The 12,042-nt window shown below is 40.9% G+C and overlaps 1 protein-coding gene across 3 annotated transcripts in view; it reads right to left on the bottom strand.

Moving 5' to 3' along the window:
- Positions 1-12,042, bottom strand: part of PHTF2 (putative homeodomain transcription factor 2) — a 182,311-nt gene that overhangs the window by 56,092 nt on the left and 114,177 nt on the right. For all 3 annotated transcript variants that reach the window (XM_077836097.1, XM_077836106.1, XM_077836116.1), the window contains 2 exons: positions 8,056-8,257; positions 2,048-2,206 (listed from right to left, as the gene is read on the bottom strand). In XM_077836097.1, the coding sequence (XP_077692223.1) occupies positions 2,048-2,206; positions 8,056-8,257 (361 nt within the window). The remainder of the gene's footprint in view (positions 1-2,047; positions 2,207-8,055; positions 8,258-12,042) is intronic.

The raw sequence follows: 12,042 nt of genomic DNA, 5'->3' as shown, positions 1-12,042 counted from the left end.
AAATAAAATAAATAAAAATCTATATTTGTAAGTTACACTTTCATGATAAAGAGCTTGCACTACAGTACTCGTGTGAGGTGACTTGAAAAATACCATCTCTTCTGTTTATTTTTTACAGTGCAAATATGTGTAATAAAAATAAAGTGAGAACTGTACACTTTGTATTGTGTTGTAATTGAAATCAATATATTTGAAAAATGTAGAAAACATCCAAAAATATTTAAATAAATGGTATTCTATTATTGTTTGCCAGTGTTATTAAAACTGCGATTAATCGCAATTAATTTTTTTAACTGTTTGACAGTCCTAGCTAGAATACTAAGTATTCACTAGTTTGCTTTAAAGCCTACACGCCTTTAACAAAAGGATACAAGTTGTCACCTGAGAATTCTATTTCCACTTGGTTCCCCACATCTGAATTTCATTTCTATGAAGGACTCCACCAATAAGGGAGTGCTGGGTTGCTGCTCTGCTCTTTAAATCAAAATATTGGAACTTCTTTTGTTGCCATGCAACAGTTGTGGCTTCAATAGCATACCCCATATTCTGAGTAATTGAAAAGAATGTTACACACTCATATCCAGGAGAACCTCCACATTGGTGGATCCACTCACAATAGAGCTTGTAGGTAGAATCAAATTCTCTTGTCTGCTCAGAGTTCCCCTCATATGGGCTAATGGACTTATTGGAGATGATGGTAAAAGAAGCTAGGGTGCAGTCTGAACTATTTTCAGAGTAACAGGCGTGTTAGTCTGTCTTTGCAAAAAGAAAAGGAGTACTTGTGGCACCTTAGAGACTAACCAATTTATTTGAGCATGAGCTTTCGTGAGCTACAGCTCACTTCAACGGATGCATACCGTGGAAACTGCAGTAGACATTATATACACACAAAGACCATGAAACAATACCCCCTCCCACCCCACTGTCCTGCTGGTAATAGCTTATCTAAAGTGATCATCAAGTTGGGCCATTTCCGGCACAAATCCAGGTTTTCTCACCCCCCCCCCCCCCCAAACTCACTCTCCTGCTGGTAATAGCCCATCCAAAGTGACCACTCTCTTCACAATGTGTATGATAATCAAGGTGGGTCATTTCCAGCACAAATCCAGGTTTTCTCACCCCCCCCACCCCCATACACACACAAACTCACTCTCCTGCTGGTAATAGCTTATCTAGAGTGATCATTAAGTTGGGTGAGAAAACCTGGATTTGTGCTGGAAATGGCTCAACTTAATGATCACTTTAGATAAGCTATTACCAGCAGAAGAGTGAGTTTGTGTGTGTATGGGGGTGGGGGGGGTGAGAAAACCTGGATTTGTGCTGGTAATGGCCCAACTTGATGATCACTTTAGATAAGCTATTACCAGCAGGACAGTGGGGTGGGAGGGGGTATTGTTTCATGGTCTCTGTGTGTATATAATGTCTACTGCAGTTTCCACGGTATGCATCCGATGAAGCGAGCTGTAGCTCACGAAAGCTCATGCTCAAATAAATTGGTTAGTCTCTAAGGTGCCACAAGTACTCCTTTTCAGTCTGAACTATGACATGGAGAAAGCACTAGCATCAACATAGTAATGACTAAAAGTGCAAAACAGATTAGGAAAGTCTGCTAAATCTCTGGCAAGAAAGCTTTCTTCCTCACATAAGAGGAAACTAATTTCCTAGATGAATACACCTCCAAAGGAGATGGTTGCTGCATAATGGGGCTGCTTCTGGAAGGCAAAATAGAAAGCAGCGAAGCTCTGACGTGATGGGGTGTAAGAGCATAGCAACAGACCAGTTATTCATATTGTGGACAACTGTCCCCACCCAAAGAAGTGAAAAACATGCTAAGTTCAAAGTGATTCTTGTGCAAACTGGACACCAAATCGCAATGATTCCCAAAGACAATTACTTCACAGGAATATTTTTAACAAGCGTCAGGAATTATTAAAATGGACAAGATAACCACTAAATTCCAATGATCCAGAATGTGTTCAGAAGAAATAAGCTCAATGGAGATGTTGACAAACCAGTTACAAAAAGGACTTCTGGGAAAAGAACATACCTCCACAGGGTAGTGTTTCTTATAATGGTGGGATTTCCTGCTTCGAAGAGCACAGTCACTAGAAGCACGTTCTACATTACGGCGTAAGGGATATCCAGATTCAGGTCCCTCCTCACTTGAAACTTCATCAGATACATTTGTTACTGTCCTGTGTGTATCCTAGACCAATTAACAATTTACTATTAGTAAATCACACTATTTTTTCATAATGGTCTTTTAATTCATTTTAAGTACTGCAATCAATTTTCTCTCATCAATTCTTTTAATTAAAAAATATTTAATAATCCCCTTTTGCTGAGTAGGGCATAGAAAACAGTTTCCCTCTTTTAGGTTGTTGACTGCATGGAAAGGTGGTACCGGAAGTGATATACAATAGAAGATTATAACATACTAAAGTGGGTGATTAATCATTGCACAGCAGTCTTGTGTCAGGCCAATTCATACTATACGACAGAATGGATTCAAGATATTTATGTTCCAAGTGATGTTTTAGGTGCAGTCACAGCAACCCCAAATGGTATATCACTGTGACCTCAAAAGAAAAAAAAAAGTGACATTCTATTCTTGGTTTTGTCATCTCAAACATAGTAATTTATATTACCAGCTTTTTCCAATCTTAAAATGTAATTTATTTCTACCACCTCTCCCACCAAACCCAAAGAAGTGTAAGTCCATAATCAACCATAGAATGCTTGGACTGTGAGCATATCATTCCCTGGTTTCATGCTAATGTAGAAGCTGCCCCCACAAAAGGAAAATGGTAGGAGCGACCACCAAGAAAATTTCAGTTTTCATTCTAAAGGGTTTTTTTTTTTTTTTAAGAAAAATATACTAGTTTCATAGAGGACAACAATGAAAGTCTCTTTGGCTTCTGCCCTCCAATTTCTAAATTTCCAAGGGTGATTTTTACTTCAGTGCGCTGCCAGGGAAAGAAGCATTCAACAGCTGATTGTTTTGTCATAAAGACCATTATCACAAAAATATCCATTACTGTATTTCATTCCACCTTTTATTTTCTGTTTTTTTTCTTCAAACAAGTGGCTCCAACAGGTATGGGACGGAAGGAAAGCATTATCCCAGAGGAGATTCTGGGTGGCTCAGCTGCTCTAAATCAACCAGAATAGTGTATTGATTTTTTATGCTTCTGATGGACAGTGGCCTCTTGCAAACTGAACTGTAAGAATCATTATGCTACTCAGAAGTTACTATGTTTCATATTTTTTTCCTAAACTGTATTAGTATGGTAATTAGCAATGACAACGGTAATTGACAACACTGGTATGCAGTCTTCAGGCTCATTTTTTCCTCTAATTTTACATTATTGCTTCAATACAAAGTTCTATATTTTTACTCCTGAAAGCTCTCGCTTGTTGGAAGGGCAGATACTGGTCAATCTTATCTTAGTACCTCTAAGAGTATGTCTTCACTACCCGCCTCATCGGCGGCAGCGATCGATCCAGCGGGGATCGATTTATCGCGTCTAGTCTAGACACGATAAATCGACCCCCGAGCACTCTCCCGTCAACTCCTGAACTCCAGAGCTGCGAGAGACGCAGGCAGAGTCGACGGGGGAGCGGCAGCAGTCGATTCACCGCAGTGAAGACACCATGGTAAGTCATAGAATCATAGAATATCAGGGTTGGAAGGGACCTCAGGAGGTCATCTAGTCCAAACCCCTGCTCAAAGCAGGACCAATCCCCAACTAAACCATCCCAGCCAGGGCTTTGTCAAGCCTGACCTTAAAAATATCTAAGGAAGGAGATTCCACCACCTCCCTAGGTAACGCATTCCAGTGTTTCACCACCCTCCTAGTGAAAAAGTTTTTCCTAATATCCAACCTAAACCTCCCCCACTGCAACTTGAGACCATTACTCCTTGTTCTGTCATCAGCTACCACCGAGATCCATCCTCTTTGGAACCCCCTTTCAGGTAGTTGAAAGCAGCTATCAAATCCCCCCTCATTCTTCCCTTCCGCAGACTAAATAATCCCAGTTCCCTCAGCCTCTCCTCATAAGTCATGTGTTCCAGTCCCCAATCATTTTTGTTGCCCTCCGCTGGACTCTTTCCAATTTTTCCACATCCTTCTTGTAGTGTGGGACCCAAAACCGGACACAGTACTCCAGATGAGGCCTCACCAATGTCGAATAGAGGGGAACGATCACGTCCCTCGATCTGCTGGCAATGCCCCTACTTATACATCCCAAAATGCCATTGGCCTTCTTGGCAACAACGGCACACTGTTGACTGATATCCAGCTTCTCATCCACTGTAACCCCTAGGTCCTTTTCTGCAGAACTGCTGCCGAGCCATTCGGTCCCTAGTCTGTAGCGGTGCATGGGGTTCTTCCATCCTAAGTGCAGGACTCTGCACTTGTCCTTGTTAATCCTCATGAGACTTCTTTTGGCCCAATCCTCTAATTTGTCTAGGGCCCTCTGTATTCCATCTCTACCCTCCTGCGTATCTACCTCTCCTCCCAGTTTAGTGTCATCTGCAAACTTGCTGAGGGTGCAATCCACACCATCCTCCAGATCATTTATGAAGATATTGAACAAAACCGGCACCAGGACCAACCCTTGGGGCACTACACTTGATACCGGCTGCCAACTAGACATGGAGCCATTGATCACTACCCGTTGAGCCCAACAATCTAGCCAACTTTCTATCCACCTTATAGTCCATTCATCCAGCCCATACTTCTTTAACTTGCTAGCAAGAATACTGTGGGAGGCCATGTCAAAAGCTTTGCTGAAGTCAAGGAACAACACGTCCACCGCTTTCCCCTCATCCACAGAGCCAGTTATCTCATCATAGAAGGCAATTAGATTAGTCAGGCATGACTTGCCCTTGGTGAATCCATGCTGACTGTTCCTGATCACTTTCCTCTCCTCTAAGTGCTTCAGAATTGATTCCTTGAGGACCTGCTCCATGATTTTTCCAGGGACTGAGGAAAAATCTAAGTATGTCAACTTCGGCTACGTTATTAATGTAGCTGAAGTTGCGTAACTTAGATCAATCCCCCCCAGTGTAGACCAGGGCTAAGAAGCATTGGCGGGTTGCTAGTAGCAGCCAGACATCAGGCAGAAGCAGGTTTCTTCCTGCTCTGCACTTCCACCTCTACAAATTCATCTACTCTCTTACAGATTAATGGTTGCATAAGTAATGCCAAGTACAACTATTGCATTTCTTTGTGTGGGGTTACATGTTTCTCACTGGGTAATTGCGGTTTCTCTGGTTGTGCATGTGCCTTTTGGACTTTGAATCAATGACATGGCAGCATTGCACAGGGTACAATTACATGGGATGAGCATGGGTGGCATGCTAAACTTATTGTTTATTTTGTCCACTGAGTTGCAACTTTGGGTGGGTGGTCCTAAAAGCAGGGTTTAGAATAATGGTGTGGCAATGACCGGGTCTCGCAATGCTACAAAAATTAGGATTTGCAGTAATGCCTTTTTTTCCTGCAAATCAGGCACCAGGCCATTGTTTGTACTGAAGGGGATTGGTTCAGGTTCTTTCTCCATCACCTGCAATGCACAGAAGGCTTTGACTAGGCCTGAGAATTAAACAGCTTTACTAAATGCATTGGATTTATAGTCTGATTAGGTCTTCAACAGTTGAGCTGTTTAGCATTTGATTACTGAAAATTGGACAGGTCTGACACAGCATGAGGTGAGTGTTGCTTGTCACTTTAATATACTGCCAATTCTGGTTGTCTTTTTAGATACTGTGTTTGTTGTTCCAAATTACAATAAGTTTGCAGGCATTTGGACAAAAGGTTAATGCTTCTGTGCATCCTCATTGAACTCTGCCATTCTCAAAGTTTCTTTTAACAAAGTTATTTAAAGGAATAAAAGGCAACTTAATTTAAAATTAGTTATTAAACAGATAACTCATCCATTAAAATTATAATAATGGCTATCATCTGCTCTTAATATTGTTTGTTCATAACCCTGCTTTCTGAAGTTTTTTCTTGTTAGCTGCAGGAGTTCTGCTTTGAAGCAAAGCATCAAGACTCCTTAGGCAACACAAGCTTTTAAAATAGTCAGACTTCAAAATGCTGAATTAGCAAGATTTAGCAATAATCAATCATATTTTCTGATTTCTTTAATAAATAATGAAAAATACTTTTCCTTTTTGCTGATGTTAACAGGTATAAAGGGAAATGTCACATAAGAAGTTTAATTTCTTTGGAAATATAGTTTACCTCAACTTTTTTCATAGTTTATTCTAAATATAGAGAGGTCTTTGTTTTTCCAAATAAGTAGACTATATACATATATAATTATCCAGAAAACTGTTTACGCATGTATAAAAAGTGTTATGAGAGCCTGGAACTTCAAAAACTTGCTCACCATTTGAGTGAGATAAAGCACACTGAGGAAACTCATTTTTTACAGAAACATTTTCACAAGTCTTATTTTGTCTTCAACATACTGTAAATGATGATGCCAGAACAGATAGTGATAAATCAGTGAAAGCATCCTAAAATTTCTCAGTAAATACAAATTAAGTGTGCCAATCAGTAGAATGCTCAGCAAGGGACATGATCAAGGATAAGCATGAAACAAACTACCGTATACAAATATTCTAAATCTCACCTGCCCAAGTGTATCAAAACCTGAACTAGGTGTACAGAAAGAGTGTATACGTTACACTAGCTATGGAGCCTATCTATGGAAGATCCCAAAATGGTTCCCTCCATTAAAAATGCATCTCATTGAATGAAGCCATTGTCTCACTGAAACTTTCCTTAGGCAAAAATTCCTGTTTTACCACCACCATCACCTTCTATGAGGTAGAATAATAGGCTGCTCCTCATTTGCTTCCCTTCGCTTTCCTTAAATGCTGCACTTCCAAATCTTCATGTCGCAATAATGGTAGAGTTGTTTTGGAGGAGAATGAAGTAAGGTAAAATAGGAGAACTGAGAGCTATCAGATCTAACCAGTCAAGCTCCATGTTTAGCAACACATCCTTCCTCCTCATTATGCTCTACTTTCTGAAGACTATCCTTCTTCTCATCAACCCCCTCTGAGCTCTGCATTCCAGAGAGCTTTTTCACTTCCATGGGGAAGGGAAGGAAAGAAAACACTTGCAGATCCCTGCACTTATCCACAGGAGAAGGGGAAGGAGAAACTATGAACATGGAGGATTGGCAGGGAAACCCTTTGAAGGTGTGGGGGGTTGTTTGAATTTTGGAAGTCATCATTACTGTGAAGTTTGTCCAACTGTAGCAGAGAAGCAGACCCATCCCAGAGAAAAATCTAACAGCAGCAGGTGAGGTAGAAGCAAAGCCTTCTCATGAAGACTAAAACAAATAAGAAATACAAGGATACATGGTAAGTCAAGTTAAAGAAAATCAGAGAACCTAAAGGTCAGTAAAATGAGGTTCCTGTGGTAGGAGTCGAGCCGTAGATATGGACTTTCCGAATCCTGGGTGACCAGTGCCGCTGGGGTTCTCCTATTGTGTCTATGGCAAAACATTTATGAAGTGGCATTCACATAAATTACCACCATTTAGATATAATATTTCTGAAAAGCAGTATTTTTGCCTTTGGGATGGCCTAGGTTGTACAACATGGTATGTAATTTCCCAACACATTATGCCAGGGAAGGATGACTGCAGACATCACTACGAAAAGGTTTCAAGTCATTTATGCAAAATTCAGTTGCTTGCAGTGCATTCTGTCTACCTGCAGATATTTTTCTTTTATTTCTTATTAAAATATTGCCCTGAGATTTTGGTGGAGATTTCTTCTTGAAGGAAGAAAATATTGATGGGACAGTGAAGAGAAAACATAAGGAAAAATTTAAGAGCAAGAAACCCAGAACTAGATATTGCACTTAGGCCCTTAGTGGCCTAACACAAGTCCTTTTTTTTTTTTTCTTTTTAACTTTAAAAAACACAGGGTCAAGATATAAATGGGAACCTATCCAAACTGCTGTGGGAATACAGTGTGCATGTAATTGGACACACTACTTTTAGTTATGAAAAATGAACCATGCTTACTTTGTGAGGACTATGATTGTTGTATGTGTTTCTCACAGTTCCTGTGCTCCAAACTCCCTCTTCTGGCCTAATCACTTTACAGTGAGGCTCATGGGTCTGTACTCCATCTTCACTGCTTTTACCTGTCTTTTTCCCATCAAGGGAGACATAGCCATTATCAGTCTCTGTTGATTTATCTATTGAATTCTTTGCTTTCTTTGATCTAGATTTAAAACAAAACAAAAACAAACATGCACATAAAATTACTATATGGCTATTATTGTCTATGTCCTTCTCCCCGAACTATTTGACTTAATTGTTGAGATGGATGAAAACTAGTAATCTAAATCAAGCATCTGATACAGTAGTATCTGTGCTACTTTTCACCATTTAAAGCTTATCTGTTACAACTGTAGGAATACAGAATATCAAATGAAACAACCAGCACATGAAAGAATATTATATAGAATACTACTGAAAGACGAGACAGAGACCAAGAAAACCTGTATGTTACCATATAAGGCTTTATAACAGCAATTTGACAAAGGCAACTGCAAATTCTGAAGGGAATAGATTTCCTCGTTCACATTTTTGTATCAAACACAAACGTAAAGGTATGATCAAATAGCTGTTTATTCTCAGGAATTTTTAACTGATAATTATTGAAACTTAAATTTCATATTCCTGGCACACCCATGCATGAAGCGTGAATTAATCATATACTGAATTAAAATGAAAACCGCTATCCAAAAGTTTAACTTTTTAACCTAACTTCACTTTGCTTCATCAGCAATCTAAAAGTTCATGCTAATTAAGAGATTTTCAGAGGAGTAATCCAGGTTGTTGTAGTCTCCCATATTACCTGGCAACAGTATGACTATTAGTGTTAAAGTTCCAGGCCTAAGTCCTCCCCTTCCAAAGCACAAAAGAGTAGAGCAAGTATATACAGCCTATTTCAAATGACACACTAAGTGGAGGAAGGAAGGAAGGAAGCAGGACAGAAATAGAGAGAGAAACTAGAAACTAGAGCAATTCTAGTTCTACAAATTAGAATAACCTTCCCTGTCCTGTGTCCGTCTCTTCCCATCCTACACGCCAACATCTTTGAGTAAGCAGCAGACATAGTAACAAGCAGAAACTCTAAAGAAAGGCTTACTACAGTGGATGACTGCACTTCCAAATTACAACTTGGTATCTACGGTGGCTTCTAATGGATGGTAGTGGTGAATGTGTACAGGAAAGAGCAGGTGGCTAATTTACCAACTGATGAGGCAGATAGCTCAGACCTGCAAGCCTTTGAGGTTGACACACTTTGGACACAGCTTATAGACACGGGTGGCACTGTTAGATCAAAATCTTTACCTAGTGAGCAATGGAGATCTTGTAACAGGACAAGGTGGCACATAGCTATATGAAGCAGGTAAACGGCTGCATTTTAGATTTCTGGATTACTAGTGTATGTCCAGACCATCTCTGAACACAAGGTAGGTAAAACTAAGTTATTTGAGTTCTTTCTTCTGTATATCCTCACTAATGAGAAAAAATGGTTGTGCAACTGGACCACCACTAGATCTCCCAGTATTTGGATCATACTAAGGCTCCTCTTGAAGAACTCCCACTGTTGGCAAGTAACCTTCATCTGAACTTTAAAAGTATTGTGACAAAGTTCCTCCTCTGCCTTGGTGGGTCCTGCGCTTATTGGCGGATTTGTTCGCCTCAGAGGTTCACGGCAGCGCTCAGTTTGGCCACTTTCATGGCTCAAATCTGCCATTCACTCAGTTAACCTCATCACTGGCCAGCATGGGGAAAAGGAAGAACAATAATCCCTGCAGTCTCTGCTGATCCATCTCGTGGATCGGGGAACAGGCCGGAGACCTTCCTCTCTGGTGGAACCCACAGTCCAGGTCAACTCCTCCGGTATCAAGTAGGGAGTTGGGAGAATGGAGGGATGGGGGGAACCTGGGCCCGCCCTCTACGCCGGGTTCCAGCCCAGGGCCTTGTGGATTGCAGTTGTGACAGCTACAACTCCCTGGACCACTTCCCCATGGCATCCTCCCAACACCTTCTTTATTCTCACCACAGGACCTTCCTCCTGATGTCTGATAATGCTTGTACTTCTCAGTCTTCCAGTAGTACGCCTTCTCAATCTCACCTTCTTGCGCCTCTTGCTCTCAGCTCCTTGCATGCACATCACAAACTGAAGTGAGCTCCTTTTTAAACCCAGGTGCTCTGATTCGCCTGCCTGTCTTAATTGATTCTGGCAGCTTCTTGATTGGCTGCAGGTGTTCTAATCAGCCTGTCTGCCTTGTTTCCAGAAAGTCCCTGATTGTTCTGGAACCTTCCCAGTTATCTTACCCAGGGAAAAGGGACCTACCTAACCTGGGGCTAATATATCTGCCTTCTATCACTCTCCTGTAGCCATCTGGCCCGACCCTGTCAGTATGAAATAAATTTGAGGGGCCACATGAGGAAGCAGCACACCCCTTGATCTGGAAAATGTGAAGTTAGAATGGAGACACAAGGAAACTGAGCTCTCCCACCTACAAGCCAAAGTTATGACAACTAAAAACACTTTTTAAAAATAATCCTCATAGGTTCAAATGGGGACTCAAACACATTAAAAACTAAGCACTCTAAATAATAGATTATGTTTTGGCTGTTGTAAAGAAAAGAATGCATGTTGTTTCAGGAAGGGTTTGGGATGCTTTATCCTGCTACCCAAGGCAGACTCATGTATTGTAGAACTTGCTGAAGAGGGCACTTATAGGGAATTCACCTTAAGGCTTATCAACAGGCATTGAAGGATGCAGGAATAAATGTCATTGCCCTTCTCTTTCCCAGAAGAGATAAGATTTCAGTGACTAGAGCAAGAAGTCATCCAGGTAGAGGTATACATGACACCCCTCCTGGGGCAAACTGGCTATGAGGATGAAGAGTCTCTCAATAAAGATGGAGTAAGGATGAATGAAAAGAAAGAGCACAGAATTTGAAATGAATATCCAGGGCAAAATACAGGTAACAGTATTGGGCTGAAAAAATGGAGATATGAAAGTCCATCTTTCAGGATGACCAAATGATGAAAATCATTCTGCAACAACACAGAATGAGATATGAGAATTTCTATGAAAAGCTTCTTCTGAAAGATTTGATGGTTGAGAAAATGAAGATCTAGGATCAGACTGAAGCCTTCAGCCCCTTATAAACTAACACGTATTGATAGTAGAATCTCCAGCCCCTCTGTGCATTGGGGGGCAGGGAGGAGGGAGGAAGAGGGAAAGACAGAGAAGGATCTAAACAAGTGGCCTGCTGATGAAAGAAATCTTTGATTTTTGCTCCCAAATAGGGCAACGTCACTGGAATTACAGTTCAGGCCATAGCCAAAAGCCCCAGAAATCCCAGGTCTCTGTAAATCTGATTTTGACCACCCTGTAACAAAACTGCTCGACAAGAGTCTGCAAAGAAATGAGGATGGCCCCCAATAGGAAAAAGCTGATTAAAGGGGATTGGGTTAGCTAATCTTTCAGTGATACTGCTTTGGAGGCTGGGAGGGATAGGCAAAGCTTAAAAAAAAAAAAAAAAAAAAAAAAAGAGCTGTCAGTGGAGGAACTACACCTAGAACAGGAATGGCAGAAGCAACATTAAGTTGTTCTGTTCAAAGTTTTCTCCCTCAAAGAGTTTTAACCCTTTGGGGGTATGTAGACATGATTAGTCCTAGCTTCTACCTAGGAGTATGACAGTTCCTCAGCCAAATACACTAGCAACACACTGTAGATAGACCCAGGGATGTAACAGCTATTCTACTGCCATTAAAGGATTCCTGAAAAAGACAGAGCACCTTGAGTAGAACTGGACAATGTGCCCAAGGCCTTCATGACTTTACTTAAGGGAGGAAGAGAGAACATGGTCAGCGGGAAGTCAGGGAAACTTGCCAGTGCTGCCTGGAGAGGAGCCATCTAAACTGAATCTTACCATCCAGTTGCCCTAAAAGTTTATTGGGACCAATGCAAT

This window comes from Eretmochelys imbricata, chromosome 1, assembly GCF_965152235.1.
Source record: "Eretmochelys imbricata isolate rEreImb1 chromosome 1, rEreImb1.hap1, whole genome shotgun sequence".
NCBI lineage: Eukaryota > Metazoa > Chordata > Testudines > Cheloniidae > Eretmochelys > Eretmochelys imbricata.
The sequence above is the reverse complement of the archived record's forward strand: the minus strand, read 5'-3'. Positions and strand labels throughout refer to the sequence as shown.